The sequence below is a fragment of the Ambystoma mexicanum genome, chromosome 11 (assembly GCF_040938575.1).
Source record: "Ambystoma mexicanum isolate Mex_15411 chromosome 11, UKY_AmexF1_1, whole genome shotgun sequence".
Taxonomy (NCBI): Eukaryota; Metazoa; Chordata; class Amphibia; order Caudata; family Ambystomatidae; genus Ambystoma; species Ambystoma mexicanum.
In genome coordinates, this window is record NC_090934.1 from 402,146,125 (window position 1) to 402,164,819 (window position 18,695).

General features: G+C 44.5%; 1 protein-coding gene across 4 annotated transcripts in view; it reads right to left on the reverse strand.

Annotated features, from left to right (window-relative positions):
- Nucleotides 1-18,695, reverse strand: part of LOC138503444 (para-nitrobenzyl esterase-like) — a 344,471-nt gene that overhangs the window by 66,833 nt on the left and 258,943 nt on the right. For all 4 annotated transcript variants that reach the window (XM_069623187.1, XM_069623185.1, XM_069623186.1 and 1 more), the window contains exon 8: nt 1,498-1,719. In XM_069623187.1, the coding sequence (XP_069479288.1) occupies nt 1,498-1,719 (222 nt within the window). The remainder of the gene's footprint in view (nt 1-1,497; nt 1,720-18,695) is intronic.

Sequence of the window (18,695 nt, forward strand, 5' to 3'; positions counted from 1 at the left end):
TTTATTTATGTTTACATTTATAGCAGCGCATAAAACCCTGAGGCATCAAGGCGCTAGTTACAGTAAGTGCGAGAACAATGTCACAATGTGCCGGACCTGGCCTAAATGTTTACACAATAGATGGGTCAAGAATGCACGCTCGGGTGAGACTCACCTCATGGTGGGGGGCCACATCAGGTGTGCAGTTAGACTGGTAGGCATGGAAGACAACATATGAGAGGGTGCACCATCTGAAAAAGCCTCTCCCCATGGTGTGGGGGGCAATCTGGTATTAGAAAAGGATTTTAAAAAATCAAGCAGCGTTTCTGGAACCCAGCAGACGGTATAACAGGAATACCACTGTGTTAGCATTGAGCCTGCAGCAAAAGCAGAACGTTTTTGTAGAATACTGCAGACAGAGACGATGTTTGCCCCAGCAGTATTCCTATACACAAATGCACCCAGCTTGTAATGAGCCCCCCGCGTTGAAATATGGCTAATGTACACAAATCACACGATAATCAAATTGAAAATAAAATAAAAGATCTTTGTTGAAATATGTGATGTGGAGTGTTATGGCGAAGAACACTCCCCGAGTCAGGATACAAAAGGAATGAGACATTAATCTTATTAGTTGCACGTATGTAAAGAACAGTCTAGCCAAGACTCCTCAGCTGCACAGACCAACCCGAGCACCCTCACCACAGGCAGCATTTCACCAACTAAAGTCCATAGAACACAGCCATGCACCACTCCCTTAGCATTCTACTCACCAGCCCCAAACATGACACCACTCAATCAACCAGAACAGCATGCAATTAGTCATAAGAGAGACACAATGGTAGGCAGAATGAGTATTATTCACGCACAAAACAGGCACCTGCACAAAAGAGAATTAATGTATACAAACTACTTCTAATGAAATTCAGGCAAATGCACAGAATAACATTATGCATTACAATGCTAGATGTAAGGAAGTCAAAAGAGCCTGTATGTTAAAATGTATTTGCTCTCCCGATTTAACAAGCAGAACTAGCGTTTAATGAGAAGCTGGCAGCCTTGGTCAGGTGGCTTCCGTTTTCCACACTCCAAGAGAGGAAATAAACTAGTTTAGAAAACAATTGGATCACAGAGGCCCCCACTGGTCCAGAAATCCTGCTTTCAGGCCACAGGCTTGGCTGCAGCATCAACACTAGTTGTCACTTTCTTGATCTGATGAGCCAAATGTGTGAGATTACAGCATGTTCCGAGGGGTTCGCAGCACAATGGAGGGACAAGATGAAAGGGTTGTGGGCACAGGATCAAACAGATGGGTGACAACAAGCCCTCTTTCTGCCAGTCACCTTAGTAACGCCTTTGCCTGAAACCAGCATTCACACGATGAGGAAAAAAGGAGCTAGATTCACCGACCTCTGACACTGGTATTTCAGATTTGTATCTTCTTTCAGAGAGTCACATGCTTACAACCTTCTAACTAAAATCTGAACAGTGTTTGGAGAAGTAAAAACCTGTACTTACCATTCTTGGTGAAGTGGCCAAAGTATTTACGCATAAGCCTCTGAAAATCCCGGTCGGCTACTGTTGTCTCCCCAAAGATGAGGTCCAGGCGACCAAAGAAGGCAAAAGAATCCAACATGTGGAAAGAAAACCAGCTGTCATAAGGCAGCAGAGCTGGGTAATGAGCCGGCCGTGATGGTGTGTAGGTCACTACATAGTGATACACCTTGCTTGAGAGGGTAGCTGAAAAACATTTAAAAAAGTCACTGCAAGCATCTGGACTGTAAACACCAACAGTTTTGCATGACTAGACAAGCCACCATAAAAAAACAAAAAGGACTAGCAAAAATCACAGAGAACCAAAAATATATGACTAGATTATTCTTCAATAATAAACGAAAGCCTCCAAAAAACAAACCCTGATTCACACGACCAGACCATCCCTTAAAAACAAACCAACAGATCCACATGAATTGACAAGACAATGTAAAATAATAAACAGATTCACCTGACTATACCAGCCACTTTAAACAAAGATAATCACAGTACTAAACCAGCAACAGAAAACAAACCAAGAGATTCAACTAACTAGAATAGCCACCAAAAACAAATGAACATATTCACATAGAACTAGACAAGAACATGCATTACAAAAAGACCAGAGATTTTACTAATTATACTGGCTATCGAAAACAACACAGACATACAGGAAAAGACCGGCAGTCAACAACAAATGAACAGATTAAAGTGACTAGACCAGGCATTCAAAACAAACCAAGAGATTCAACTAACTAGACCGGCTATGAAAAACAAAACAGACACACAAATAGACCAGCTGCCAAAAAACAGAACCAGAGTCACATGACTAGACTAAGAGATTTGTATGATCAGACCAGCCACCAAAAGGCAAAACATTTCAAAATTTCCCAGGAACAGGCAAGCCTGTGAAAGCAAACCAACAGGGTTAAAGGATTAGACCAGATACCAAAAACATAATTTACAGGTTAATCATTTGTATGATCAGACCAGCCACCAAAAGGCAAAACATTTCAAAATTTCCCAGGAACAGGCAAGCCTGTGAATGCAAACCAACAGAGTTAAAGGGTTAGACCAGATACCAAAAACAAACCTACAGGTTAATCATCCACAAGAAAACAACCAACAGCTTTGCAGGACTAGATCGGCCACTAGAAAACAAACCCAGAATATTGAATGACTGAATATAAGTTTGTTATTAGGTGCACTCATATGGTGTTAACCACCTTGAGGCGCCAATCATTAAGGCAAGAGGAAGCAAAGAGGGTACACAAGTGCAAGGGGAACATAGAAAAACAGATGCCCTTTATTTTATTTCTAAATGAAGACGGCAAACTGCCCAATTGTAAATCCCTCGGAAATATGTTTCACACCTTTAAAGCCTGGACTCAGAAGCCTTAATGCCCCAGCTTGTTTTTTATTTCTAGGGGGAATCATGCTAGACCCATTTCTTGTGACTGAGGTAGATGTGCAGAAGAATATAAAGTAACTATTTCTTCAAATAGCAGAGGATCTTCGATACCTTTATAAACAAAACAGCCCACGTTAAAGTCAGTAAGAACTGTAATCGGACCCCAATTAATTAATCTTTTGAGTGATGCAGTGGAACCTTTCCTTCTCTGGCCACCCAGAAGTTTTATTCCAGCATTCAGTGAGACTTGCAATCTAGATAAAAAACCCTTTTCCCTAAACCTGCATACAGAACATTTCTAATTGTAAGTTGGTTAGTGCACCTGCCATCTGTCCTCCATCTGGCGTATGAATTAAATGGATACAATGCCTTACTCAATACAAATTAATACATACAACTTTGTAAATAGACTGAATGTGTGCTTCGACGATCATCTCCAAATCAATAATGACCCGTTTTCCTTACCTTAGTCTTAACCATTCTGTCATTAGGAAAGAAAGTTGGCAATTCCTCCTGAGAACAGAGGTAAGTAAGTACTCTTGGACCTCAAAAAAGATGATTTTATTTTTATTGGTATTAAACTGTAACCAATTGTCACGCATCCAACGTGAACACTCATCCCCTCTAGCCCGCCACGCACAGCCAGATATACCTGGTGCCATCAGCATAGAAATAACGCCACACCAAACTATGTTTTAAAAGGAAGAATGGGGCACATATATATGTTAAACAGGAAGAGGCAGAGCAAAGAACTATGAACCATGAACGCAGAACCATGAGGCACACCACAAGTGGAGGTGTGCCAATATGCGGTGTGCCAATATGTAATTCCTAATGTGGAGACAATCGTGGAAGCACATATTCCAATTCACTTTCTAAGTATTATTCTCATCCGCTCTGATTATTTCAGGAGCTTACTCATCTTCTTACTCCTTCCCTTACCTGATCAGTCTTATTCTTCCTCTCTTTCCTTTACAGACTTTTCTTCTTACTTCACCTCCAAAGTGACTATGCTTCGTGGGTCTTCCTTTTCTAGCGCCTGCAGGTCTTTGGGATCTGTTACTCCTCCTCCCTACTTTCTTTTCTCCTTTTCTTTGCTCATTGACAGTGACACATCAACATTTGTTACCTGAGCACATCCCACAGATGCAGTCTGACCCCCTTTCTTCTTCTCTCATTCCAAAAACCTTTCCTCTTTTAGTTCCTCGCTTATCTCTTCTTTTTAATGTATCCTTATCCTCTTCAATCTTTACTCTATCCTTTAAACATGCAACTGTCATTCTGATCCTAAAAAAACCTTCACTTGATCCTGCGGTTCTATCGAATTTCAGTTAGGTCTCCTTTCTTCCTTATATTTCCTTATATTTCCAAGATACTCAAGAGAATAGTCTACAGGCAGGTCTCCTCTATCTGAATCACCATTCTTTGCTTGCCCCTCTACAATCTGGGCTCACTCCTTTTCATTCCACAGAAATAGCTTTACTCTCTGTTGTTGATTCTTTTTGATCTGCTTGCTATAGTAGTTATGAAAAGAAAAAACTCAAACTCCGAGGCAGAAGAAGAAAGGCCGTGGATGGAGTCAGCAAAGTTGGAAGGCTGTGAGGGAGCAAACCCAAGGACCCAGCTTAGCCCCCCAGCCAGATATACAGTTAAGAGGACGAAATACCCGACCAACCAAAAGGAAGGTGCCCCCAGAAGCATTATATGGAAACCATTTACTGCAGGACCATTGCCAATAAACCTAACAAAAGGGGGAACCAAAACTCCAACCATCACAAATGGAGGAACTATAGTAACCTCAGTAAACGTAGGACAGACCCTTAGCCTCAGTTTTGGCAGCAGGAGCTCCGCCTGTACGAATCAATTAAAGAAAACGACAGGAGTGGAAATATCAGACGCAGTTTTGTTGGAAACGTCAATGGACATGGAGAACGCATTAAGAGATAGGTTTACAGGAACCAAAAATGTTGACAAAGCAAAAGGAATGAGTGCCAAGTAGCTATTGAAGACAAATTGACGCAAATGTTGCCACCAAACCAAGTGGGAAGCGTAGACCAGGTCATATCAGGCCGAACAATGGAAGACAATTTCCTAATGGTCGCAACTTTGTCAGGTGTCATAGCACCCATCATGAAATTATACGAGGATATCGCGGACACACTAAGAGATCATTCTACAATACTTGCTATGGTTCACACTAAAACAATATTTGTGGAGGGCTTTATCTCAGCAATCCAAAACAACTTGGACAACAGTACCGCCAACGTCACCCAACTGCTACATGACATAATCAAACCTATACTAAAAGAGAAAAAACTAGAGAAGTCAAATCCAAAAAGCAACGAACCAATAAGGAAAGACTCTGGAATAATGACCACACAAGAGGTCAGCCCAGTCATAGAAAAAGAAAACAAAGCTGGATCCAACGAGCAAGAAAACAAAGGAGAAAGGTCCACGGCAACACCAGTAAACGTAGAAGAGGTCGCAGAAACCCAAAGTGCGTCCGTTACGGGACCGCGAGCAGCCCAAAGTGAAGAGAAGGGGGAGGCAAAACAAAATGAAGACGGACCCACCCTGGCCGAGGACTGCACCAGCAATAATCTTTTGAGAGAAAAATCAAAGAGCACATCATCTAATCCAGATATAAGAAACAAGCCAACGAAATCACTAGAGACTGAAGTGGAAAAAAAACCCTAAACTGTAGTGCCAGGGAAGGGCTAAACAATTCTACAGAAATAGTGGAGGCTATCTCTAGTAAAAAATCGACAACAAGGCCTGAAGACCCCACCACTACGGATAAGTGTCGGGAGAAAGGAAAGAAAAAGGGGAACGTGTGTGAGATCTTCAAAACAAGAGACACAAACGCAGGAGGGAAAAAATCAGATAACCAAATAAAAACGAAGAAGAACGGGCCTGCAGACAACAAATCATGGGTCATCACAAGATCACAGGACCCACTAAAAACAGAAAAATCAACCACCAGTAAAAGCCACAAGCAGTAGCAAAAGCCGGGCATTTATGAACAATTTGACAATACCAAAAGAACAACCGAGTATAATTGACCAGCTAAGAAACAACAAGAAAAAGGTCAGAACAGAACAAAAGACTGAAGGACAAAAGATCTTAGAAATCGAAGAAGACGATTGTCCTGAAAATGACCTGCTGGATCTCTCTATATACCCTGTCTCAGATGATGAAGACAAACAGGGAATAAGAGGCTTCGAAGAGGTAAATACAGAGGCAAAAGACTCCTTGAGAGAGGAGCATACAGACTATAGTGAGAGCGATACCTCATCTATAATGTCAATACAGACCGAAAACGAGACACAGAGAGACAACAAAAAAGTTCCAGATACTCATATAGAAAAGGACGTATTGAGAAAAAACCGGGATCTAAGTGAAAAAACCCAGAAGAGTGAAAGTAGAGGCCGAGAAAGGAACGTGGGGCTGTCTGAGACCCGGAACCACGGAACCAGTCGGGAAAGTGAAACAAGATACAGCAAAAAGCGGACCGAGATGGAGGAAAGAAGAGATCGGCATCAACTAAAAGAGGGGGAAAGAGACCTACAGCATCGACCGCGCAAAACAAGTGCAGGTGACAGTTATAAACAACCGGGGCTTGTCCTAGAACGTATCCTTCATTATGAAGACCTACTAATTCTCAACAGCACCAATGTAATAAGATTACTCCACCATATACCGGCATTAAGACTAATTACAACAGACGACCTGGTGATCGTGGAATTCGTCGAGGAAGATTGCACTGATAAAGTAATTCTGCACACAAGATCAAATCTGGTGAGACAACTACTACTGGAAGAAGCCCCGCAATTAAGGCCAATGGGTTTTGACTTACAAGAAAGTGACAAAGTCCTAAAAACCCAGGAGAGAGTAAAGAAACACTCGGTGAGACAGATCAACAGAAAAGACAGAGAGACCAGTAGTGTTAAAACAAATAGAACATCAGCAGTGAGAAGGGGCAACCAGAACACACAAAGCTCAAACAATAGAAGTCAACATCAAGGAGAAGAAAATGAAGCGGCAAGGTGGAAATGGTTGAAAAACATGATTGATGACAAAACAAACACCCAATAACATAAAACAGTAAAAAGTGTGGGTTCATGGAGCCTGGGAAGTTGGAACACTAGAGGGTCTACCCACCTTTTTACTAAGGGAGCGCTTCAAAAAGAGAACTTTAGTGTGTTGTGCCTACAAGAAACATGGCTGTTGCAACCACCGACACTGGAAGGTTACGTGGTTCTGCTAAATCCAGCAGTCAAAGGTCAAAAAGGCAGACCCATGTCAGGCCTACTTATAGCCATCAAAAACGATCTGGATTGGCAAGTCCTGGAGGAGTCAAACCCAAATTTATTCATCCAGATGGTAGTGTTACAGCTGGACAAAAAAGCCAGTAAAATACTAATATTGATCAACATATACTGGAATCCAGCAAATTTATCAAATGAAAACCTACCAGATAAAATAGCAGAATTAATTGATGAACAAAGAGAAAAATGGACTGATCCAATATTCATATTGGCAGGAGATCTAAATTGTTCATGCCTGAACAAGGACAACCAACCCGAATACGATACAACAACTGCCCCAGCAAAGGAAAAAAGAGGAACAATGTGGAATCGTATGGTACAATCAAGGGACTGTGTCGTTCTGAATGGAAAGGTGAAGGAACCTATAACCAGAAGGTGGTCATAGACCAAAGGTGTATTAAATTAAGGATCAGACCAGAGAAAACAAGAGAACTAAACCATAATTTAAAACAAATGATCTTGACGCTTGAAAACGAACAAAGCCAAAAAAGGATTGACTACACCCCGCTTTTCAGAGCATTTGTTACAGAAAGGAAGCTTGGAAGTAACCATCAAACAACGACTCACCTACATCAGTATGACAGTCGCATACGAGAAAGGAAAAAAGCATTAAGGAGAGATATTAGACGACTAAAAAAGACCAAACACGACAACTGGAGTAAAGAGATACATAAGTTAAAACAAAACTACAGAAACTGGTTACACTTACACAAGAAGACATTGCTAAACCAGGACGCAGAAAGAATGTTGGGGAAAATAAGATCTAAAAACACAGCTGAAATTTGGGCAATTATTAACGAAGCGGAGAAGCCTCAAGCAATAAGTCAAATGAACCCAATAAGTGCTTCATCATGGGTTAAGTATTATACACAGCTGCAAGGGGAAATTTACATCGACCCAAAGCGGAAATCAATGACAAACAAAAATGAGGCAGTAATAGATATCAGTATTGAGGAAATAGAAAACATCCTGAAAAAATTGAAAGACTCGAGAGCCCCAGGGCCCGACGGGCTCACAAATGCAATACTGAAAAGCAACATAGGTGAATGGGCCAAATTCCTTCAACTTCTATTCAACTACATATTAACAACAGGAAAAATCCTGGATTCCTGGCGAAAGGCAGTAGTGGTACCCATTTTCAAAAAGGGTCTCAGAACATCAGCAGACAACTACAGACCGATTGCATTACTGGACGTGGTGGGGAAGGTCTTTGCGTCCACACTATTGAAAGCATTAAACCACTGGGTACAGAAAAGTGGACGTCGTGATCCTTGGCAATCGGGTTTTGTGAAGGGGAGAGGCACAGCACTCAACAGTTTCCTGATTAACTTATTGAAAGCTAGAACACAACGGAACAAAAACCAAGGAATCTACATCGCGTTTGTAGACTTGTCGAAAGCTTTCGACACCATAAAAAGAGCCAAACTATGGAAGAAAATGGAAAACTGGGAATGTCCTCAGTCACTGGTGAAGAACATCAAGGACTTGTACACGGATACAAGCATCAGAGTCAGACTGGATACAGCGGGTACACTAACAGACGAAATTCAGATAAAAATGGGCTTAAAGCAAGGATGCCCTACTGGCACCGGAACTGTACAACCTGTTCACGTCAGATCTGGAAGATTCATTTGAGTCCACCCGCTGCTTTCCACCAAAAATAGCAGGAACGCCGATTGGGAGACTGCTTTATGCAGACGATATTGGCCTGATGGACCAAACCCAAATCGGCTTGCAAAGACAGCTTACATCAATACATTCGTATGTGGACTCAAATGACCTGGTTATAAACCCAGAAAAATCAAGAATTCTGAAGTTAGGCCCAGGAGGTAATAAAGCCAGAGGGAAAAAACTAGGATGGTCTCTGAGAAACAAAAAAATCCTGGAAGTCGAAGCATTCACGTACTTAGGAGTCTGTATAGACAACACGAAGAACAATACTCCAAGAATAGCTGGGCTAAAAAGAAAAGCAACCAATCTAGCTGCCCAAGGGAGATTTCTGCGTAAAAGATACTGCAGATTTACCTTATCGCATCTAATAGCCTTTTATAGGATGAAAGTGGTGCCAATACTAACATATGGGGTAGAATCACCAATCCCCTTACAAGCTCAAACATGGTCAATCCTGGAGGGTCTGTTTTGGAGGAAATCTTTACAGCTGCCTAAATCAGCCCCAATACAGCAGATAAGAAGAGAGCTGGCTTTGACATCACTCAAAACAATAGTGGTATGGAAAACACTAAGTTTCTATCGGAAATGTCTTGAGGAAAACACTACGGGTGGATTTGGGGTGTTGAAAAAAGCCCTAAAAGATCAATCCGATGTAATCCTAACAGACTGGCAAAAGTCATGTCGAGGGATCCTAGTGAACCTCAGCGAGTCAGAGGATGACTTATGGATTAACCCAGACAAAACTAAAAAGAAACTATACATGGCAGATTGGATCGAAACCCAAGAAGATAACTGTAAATATAAAGGTTACGAAGACTTCTGGGCCCAGCCACGAAAACTGAATCTGATCCCGAGCTATCTGACTTTATTCCCCAATTGGTACTTCCGAGACCTTTTCCTGAGATTCAGATTGAACATTTTACCAACAGGAGAAATATTACAAAGAAGAAAAAGGCTGGACATCAGGGAAAGCTGCAGAATGTGCAACAAAAAAAAAAGGAGAGATAGAATCTCTGAAACACCTCATACTACAGTGTACCGGTTTAAGGAAAGAGCGAGAGCAGTGCTTGGGGGACATCCTTAGAAGCTACACGACAAGGAATGTCAATGAGTGGTAGAGGACTCTTGTAGAAGGAGAAAAAATGAAAACGACATTAGCACTCATAAAATTAGTGATTTTAATCCTTAAGAAACCAGAGGAGATCAACAACATAACCCAGGATTAATAAGATGCTACCAAGCACTGCTACTAAGATACTGTATACCAAACGAAGAATCATGATGAAAGAACGGACATGCTCAGGTTAAAGGTTTCAAATAAGGAAACCACACAATGGCCCTCATTACGACCCTGGCGGAAATCGCGGTGCTAAATGCACCTCGGAGCACGGCGGAAAGCTGCCGATACCGCCATGGGGGTTGGCGGATTTTCCGCCCCATTCCGACCTTGGCGGGGCGGTAAATCCCCAATCCCCATTTTACCCTTCCCCATTCCCATTTTTGCCCCATAGGGTATAATGGGAGTGGGGAAGGAGTTAATTACGCCACCGTAAAGTACGGTGGCGTAATTAACAACAAGGTCCCGTAGCGCCATGGATTTCTCCGCCCGGAAAAACCAGGCGGAGAAAGGCTCCATGGCGCTACGGGAACTCGTAGTAGGGCGGACGGGTCCGCCACGAATACCGCTGGCGTAAACCCACTCCGCCAGGGTCGTAATGAGGGCCAATCTGTTTAAATAAAAAAAATAAAAAAATAGTAGTTATTCGTCTTTATTTATTTATTTATTATTCTTGTGTTTAACCATTTAAGATTTTTACAAGCTTCCTTGTGGGATCACAGTTGCTGTTTTGTACTTTCTCCACCACTTATTTTGAAGAGGAGAAGAGCACTGGCTTCGACACCCGTGGCCCGATGGAGCAGTCAGCCGGGTGGGAAGATTAGATCGTGGTCTAATGGTGGGGTGTGGATTACGGTTTATGTTGGATCTGCAATTTCCATTGAGAGATTGACTTTTTTAAGAGCTAGATCCAGGAGTTTAGCTGCCGCCATAGACCATCTAGCCGAATCTCCTGCTATTGGCCGTCTCCATCCGGTTTCTTCATCTATCGCAGACGGGTAGAATATAAGTGGTGATAAGTCCGCCGCTCTTTCCTTGCTCATTTGGGGACAAGTCGTGAGCAAGTGCCTTATGGTTTCTGGTTGATCCTGATGTTCACATAGCCGACAGATATTTGTGGTGGACAGAGATTTGATGGCTAAGACTTCCCGGGTGTGTAACAGATTAAGTCGGGCTCTCGCAGAGTTTCCTCAGTGTTTCATCTGGGAATTCTTCACAGTACTTCAACTGAGTTTTTAGTTTGTTGTGCCTGGGCGGGAGGTGCTTTAATAGCTTGTTGGTCGAGATCTTGTCGTTCGTGATGATCCAGTCTTGCAGCTCCATCTTGGTTTTCACTCTTGCAGGGTTACTGATAAGGTGATCTTCAGTGCAGGCTAACTCCTCCAGTTTTCCTTGGAGTTTTCTTACCCAGTTGTTGAGCGGTTTGCAGGTGCCGCTCTTAATTTCCGCCGCTACCACCTGGTAAACTGGGAGGGTGTCGGTCAGCAGAATCTTTCTATACAGCTGCATGGCGCTCTGGTCCACTACTGCTGCTAGGGACAGTAGTCCTAGTTCTCGCCGGATCACTGCCATTGGTGCTGACTTCGGTAGGCCCAGTACCGACTTCCACAGGAAACCTAATTGGACCCAGATTGATGTAGGCATGTTTAGGTTGGCGTTCATTCCATATGTCAGCGCTGGCACGTCTTTAGACTTGTAGAATTGCAAGGCCGGGGTCCACGAAAATATTCCAAATTTTTTGTCCACTGCTCAGGTTTGGGCCATGAGATTTATTATTTTGTCCCATAAGGACTTTTGCATGGTGTTTTCTTTTAACGAATTGTCGATCCATATGCCGAGGTATTTATATTCTTTGACCACTTCGATCTTAGTGTTGTCTAGGTACCATGCTGGGTGATCTTTGTTTTTTCCTTCCTTGGAGGATTTGGTGAATAGGAGAACTTTTGTCTTTGATTTGTTAATTTCAAGGTTGTTACTTTTCATGTAGTACGCCAAGTTCGCTAGTTGGCGTTGAAGCCCTATTTTAGTCTGGTCCAGTAGGATCAGGTCGTCTGCGTACCACAGTCTTGACACTCTGAGCTGGCCTACCATAGGAGGGAAAGATCTGATTTTGTTCTCTGAGACTTGGAATTCCCCAAAGAAGGCGATGAATAGCGCCGGGGCAAGCAGACAGCCTTGTTTGACCCCTCGTTCCTAATAGATAATGTCTGAGAGCTGTCGTTGTTGGCTTAAGCGGACGCGCATAGATGTTTTTGTAAGCAAGGCCATTATAGGTTTGAGTATTGGCGGAGGGCATTTCCAGGTTTTTAGTTTGTACCACAGTTTGCTGCGGTCAACCTTGTCAAAGGCCTGCGAGAGGTCTACTAGTGCCAGATGTATCTTAGGCGCGCATGCCTTTACTTTTGATTTTATTATGTTCAGGAGCAATAGGTTGACCGCCGTGCTGGCGTCCTTTAGAAATCAAGTCTGGAACATATCTGAGCTCAGGGATCTTCTTGCCCATTTCTGAAAATGCGAGAGCAGCAAAGTCGCAAAGATTTTGCCAATGATATCTAAAAGAGTGATGGGCCTGTAGTTGGCTGGGCTTTCTCTGCAGCCGTTTTTGTATATTGGGACAAGAACGGCTTCTGTCCAGGATTACGGAATTATCTTTGATTTCTGACATTGTTTGAAAATGTCGCTGATCACTGCCGCCCACTCATCAGGATATCTTTTCAGATCAATGTTTGTGAGGCTGTCAGGGCCTGGGGCTCTCGAGGACTTGAGTTTGTTTATTGCTCTTATGTTGTCATCTTCATCAGTCAAGGATATCCAGGGTTCCTCGCTCAGTTGTGTTTCGTTATTTCCAGGGGTGAAACAGGTCTGTGAAGAAGCTGACCCATTTTTGTTCTGGAACGGCGTTCAAAAGAGGGGCAACTTTCTGGCCCTTTACACTCTTCAGTAGGTTCCAGAAATCTCTGTTTTTTTTTGGAGGCCAAAGTTTTCAACATGGATTCAGCGTTGTTCTGGTATAAAGTCGAAATGTGGTGTTTGATCCAAGATTTGTAGGTCGTAACCCCCTTCTAGTATGCAGCCCATGCCTCTTCTGTTTGTCAGAGCAAAGCTGTTTTTTTCAGGTTTCTCAGTTCACAGCGTTGAAGAACAACCTTGAGGTCGAAGGTATGGTTGTATGGCTGTTGTTTCAGTTTGCTTCCTGCCAATTTGACCCTGTAGGCCATCAATAAGGGTAGATACTCTGGTCTCTGAATGTACGACGGGAGTGCCATTGTACCTGGGGACGTGGTTAGTTTTTCTTTTATTGTTCGTATGTTTCCTGATGTTAGACATAGGCGGGTTTGTTGCTTATTTGGTTCCACTGCCGACAGGTAGATGATTCTTTCTGGCCCGGGGCCCACCCAAGACATCGTTAGAAGGTTGTGGTTGCTTTCAGTGGTTCTCTGGACCTTGAATGAGATTATATGGGGGATCAGGGCCTGTGGTATGAATATGTAATCCAGGGTTGCTGAAGCCTCCAGCTTTTCCCATGTTGGGATCTGCGGCTCATTTGCTTGGAGAGCTGCCACGTTGTAGAAGTTTCTGTATTTCATTCATTTGGTCCAAGCCTGACCTCTTTCGTCGGCTGATGAACGAAGTGAGGAAGAACTTGAGACTGTGTTTGAGATCCCACATTTAGCATTCAAGTCACCACAGAGGATGATGTTAGCGATGTCGTGGTCCACGTACATGGCGTCAATGGCGTTGGCGACGGACTTACAAAATGCTTTGGTGGTTGTTCTTTCGGGGTTCCAGTATAGATTGATTTTTGCCAAGTTTGAAATGGTCCATATTTTGTGTCCAGGATCAAGATGGTGCCATGATGTTAAAATGGCGAGCATGCCATAGGATTTTATTAGTTTACCTCTTGTCGTTAAGCCTGAACCTGTGCGGATCGCTGTCAAGAAGCCCGAGGATGGTCTGCCCATCAAAGCACTGGATGCTGGAGACAGTTCAACACAAAACCCGTCCAGCGAGGGTTTGTCGGTTAGCCACGTTTCTTGGAGGCATAAAATGTCAAAAGCCCCCAGGCTAACGTCACTAGGGCGGGTTAGGTGTCTATACCCTCTAGTGTTCCAAGATCCCATCCTCATTTGTTTCTTGATGTCTTTGTAGGCTGTTCAGTATGACTATGGGATCTTAATGATTGCTGCTACCTCTCCTGGTTTTAGCCAAAAGTGTCTGTTAGCTACTTCCATGCTCCTTTTGCTGAGTTTTCAGTATGGCATGCTTTCAGTTTTTCGCTTAGCGGAGAGTTATTTAGTCGGTCCGGGTTCTTCTCTTTTGGCCTGAAGGTCCTTGAGTGGACTGGTGAATTTGTCCTGGACGTTCGCGTGTTTAGTCGCATTGGGCTTTGCTCATGTCCCTTCTGCGGTCGTTCTTCGACGCCATATTGGCGCTGTTTCGCCTTTCGCCATATTCCAACTGTGTGTTCATTTTGTATTGAAAATGTTCAGGGTGACTTGAACTGTGCGGCCATCGGTTTGTAGAGTGCCTCAGTTCTGGATGTGTAGTGTGGCTTTGTTGGCGTTGTCCTCTTGGATTTTTCTGTTTCAGTTTGATTATTGTGGGACTTGTGTATTGCAAGCAGGTTGAAACCCAGGCGATGCAGGTCTTTGGTGACTTGTTTTAGAATTTCGCGAATGGCTTCGTTTCTTATGTGCAGGTATGTTTTGGCTCTGTGGCCCCGATGGTATGGTTCGATCAACTGGAAATCTTCTGTGGTCAGATGTCGAAGGGTGCTGACTTTGCTCAGAGTTTTTAAGACCGTTTTTCTGTTCAGCACTATGTAACCTTCTTTGCTTGAAATGTGTTCAAGCTTGAAGGTGGAGGCCCCTTTTAGTTTTACGTCCATCTTTTTGCCACCCGACTTTCCATTATTGCCAGTATTTATGGTCGTGGGTCGATGCGTTGAGGTTGGATGATCCTTGCCATAGTGGATTGTTTTCGCCCGATCCTCCCTTCGAATTGGAGAGGTTGTTTGGTTGTTCCTTTTTTCCTCCGAGTTGTCGTCTCTAGCCATGCTCGGTGAAAGTCTATGCTGTGCACATTTTTCAGGTTCCTCGGTTTGGTTTGGGTTTGAGTCTTGCCGCGCAGTGGATTGCACGGTGGGCGGAGAATGAAGTAGCTTGTCATTATGCACTTGTTTTTTTGGTGAGTTTAGAATAGCCTCTGATGTGTCCAAATGTTGTGAGAGGTTCATCAGTTCGCTGCTGGACTGGAATTCTTCTATGGTTTTAGGCGATTGCCCACGTTTGGAAGAAGTTCTCGTTGGGGCCCTTGTCCCATTAGGGGCTTCGTCCATCGTTACTGTTTTGTATGAGGGGACACCGTTGCTAAGTACCAGCAGTACGTGGGCTGAGTTTTCTCTTATTTGTTTCACTTTGTTGGTCGGCTCTGATTGCTTCCTCTGATTTTGTTTTCTATTCGATGATTGTTTATGTGGTGGCTCATTTGCCGGCTGCCTTTTTGTTGGAGCATCGGGCTTTCCCGGGGTTAGCCGCGTAGTTGTTTTTGTGAAAATAGGTGCCAGGTCCCTCTGCATAAGATCTTCAGAGGTTTGCGTAGCCTTTGGGGACAAAGTAGTCGAGCTTTGTGTTATTCGATTTTTTTCCTTGAGCTGTTCTTCAAGTTTGGTGATTTTGGCTTTGAGGATAGTTTGGTTCTTGATGGAATTGGTTTCGAGGGCTGTTGATATCCTTCAACAAATGTCAATTTGGAAGTCATCGTAGCTATCATTGAAGTGTTGTCTTTTAGAGAGTCATTGATTGCCTCATAAAGTTTTCCAAAAGGGGCTAGTGCAATGGTTACTGCTGACATTAATGAAAGTAGGTCTTTTTTTTGCTGGGAAAGTCCTTTTGGACAGACGACGGGATTTCACTCAGTCGTCTATTTTTAGCCGGTGTATGCATTCCCCTATCACCCGGGTGGTGAATGTGCCTATCTGGGTGTGATTTTTCCAGCGAGGTCATTATTTCTTGTGATGGTCCTAGCAGGGACTCAGGTATCCATGGGTTCCTGGGCACCGGGGGTTGTGTCGCTGGATTTCCTCGGTCGCCCCCCTGTAGGTGTGGTCTGGTCCACGCAAATCGCTCTTCAGCTGGTTTGCGGCCTATGGATGTCCCGCCCTGGGAGATTGATGGTGTCGTGGTACCTGTCTGAGTATATGCTCCAGGGCCCATTCGGGGCGGAGCTCTTATTTCTGCCATTTCAATATTGGGGGCTGGGGTGTGCTTTGGGGATGATTGCTTAGGAGTAGGTTTCCCAGAGGCAATTGGAGGTTGATCCGTTTGATTCATTCGAGAGCACTATTTCAGGTGTCTTTGTTAGGTCTTGTACATGCGGTGGTGGGGGGATTTGGTTTGGACATAGGGCCTCATTACACGGATGGCGGTAGGGATTTACCGGTAAAATACCGGTACCGGTAAATCCCTACCGCCTTACTACGAGGTCCCTTTGCGGGTTGGGGGATTTAACGCCTGCTTTTTGCAGGCGTTAAAATCCAACCCGCTAAGGGACCTCGGAGCTAATTACGACACCGCAAAATTGCAGTGCCGTAATTAGCGCCTTCCCCATTCCCATAGAGCCCTATGGGGCAGAAATGGGAATGGGGAAGGGCAATGGCGGAAAGGGGATTTACCGCCCCTCCAACCTTGGAATGGGGCGGTAAATCCCCTTTCCGCCAAGGCGGTGCCGGTATTTTACCGGCATGAGCCATGGCGCTAATAGCGCCATGGCTCACCGCCTACCGGGTAATGAGGCCCATAGTCTAATTCCAATTCGGTCTGTTTTCGTGATTTATTCACAGGTGGGGTCTCCTGTATTGCCTCCAAGATCTCTGCATCAGATAATTCTGTGCCTCGATCAAATTTCCTTTTATGTTGTTTGAAGAAATATTCTTTTAAGGATGATGAGATCAGCAGTGTTGAGAAACATTTGGTCCCTACCAGTGGTTTGATGCCGCCCTTGCAATGTTTTTTCGTGTATATTTTGTTTGCTGCAGTCTTTATTGTTTTCAAATTTCCTTTCGTGTTGTTTCCCTTTGAGGTCAGGGTACCCTTGTCTTTGTTGTTGCCTATTTTCCTTTTTTCGTTGGACTGAGAATTGGCAGTCGGGTTTAAAAGTGAACAGGTTGCCATGGTCTTTGCGGGAGTCTTTGTGGCGTCTCCATCGCTTTCCGGGAACACTGTGGTATCAAGATGGTCGTCCTGTTTTCCATCATACGTCTTGAAGACGGCGTCATCTGGATTTGGTGAGTCTTGTGATGCAGATTCGTCTTCCGGACCCGAGTCCGAGGAGTCATTGGAGCTGATCCTTATTGGAGGCTCTGAGATGGTTTTTGGTGGCGTGAGGCCGGTGAGTGGCTTCATGCCACTATAAATCTGGGCTGTAATCAAATGCATTGCAGGGGTAATGACCGGGTTAGGCGCCCCTGCACCCGCACTGGAAGTGGATTCAAGGTTCTTCCTACAGGTCACTATTTCGACCGTCGCCTCATGCGTCTCCAAAGCCGCCGGCCAATCAGGCTCCCGCTGAGCCCGTCCTCCGACAGGCTCAGGCGGGCTGCCACTCGCCAATGCGGTGGCAATACCGGGGGTCGAGGTTTGCGCCGGTGAGGAAGAATCCCGTTCTGTTGGAGGTTTTGTTGGTTCTGGGGTCAATGCTGGAAGGGCCCCGCCTGGCCTCAGTGCTCCCTCGACAAGAGTGTACGGAGCGCTTAGGGCTGGGGTCCGTGTAGAGTTAGAGACTGGAGGAACTGGTAGGTGATGTGTAGGTACCGTGGCCGGAGAGTGTCTGCCTGGGACGGTGACAGAGGGGGGGTCAACAATAGGACGCTCAGGCGTCAAGCCTCTCCCCGCCCCGGCTTCAGCAGCAGATTTGCAGCTCCTCAGGCGGCGTTTCCTAGGCTCCGCTTCACTGGAGGAAAGTGGGGCCATCCTTGCCACAGTCTGTGCTGCAGTGGTAGCAAGGGGGGGGTAGTGGGATTGTTACGTGGAGCTTACTCCTTACTTGTTAGATTCAGCAAGATTGACCTGAAGGAAATCTTGATTGAGAGAAAATAGGAGTGGCCGCTTTCCGCTCCTCGCGGACACCAGACACACTGCTTGCACACCGCTCAGCACTCCGCGCATGCGCGGTGTAGATGAAGGCTGGAGAGAGAGTTCACCAAAATAGAAAGCGGACTGGAGCAGGGAGGTAAGCAAGCTTCAGCTTCAGCGGGTCCACGATGGGGGAACAGTAGAGCGTTTCACCAGCAGTCTGTCCTCTCAACCTCTTACCAGACACACTGCTTGCACACTCGTCTTTATTCATCTGACTCAACCTATTGGCAGCTTTTCATATGATTTATCACACTATTATTTCTTCTCTGCTTTCCTCTTTAGGTATTCCTGGAAGTGGTCACAATTAGTTTCTTTCCAATCTAACTGGTCGCCCTTGTTCACTTCCTTGCGCTGGTCACTTCCTCTGCCTCCTGTTGCTACAGTTTGGAGTCCATCAGGACCATTCCCCTGGGTCCTCTTTTCCCACCACACGTTATTCCTCTTTCAGCTACTGCCTCTTCTCACTTTTCTTACCATTTTTAATTTTTTTATTTAAAATAGGTTGCGTTCACATAACATTT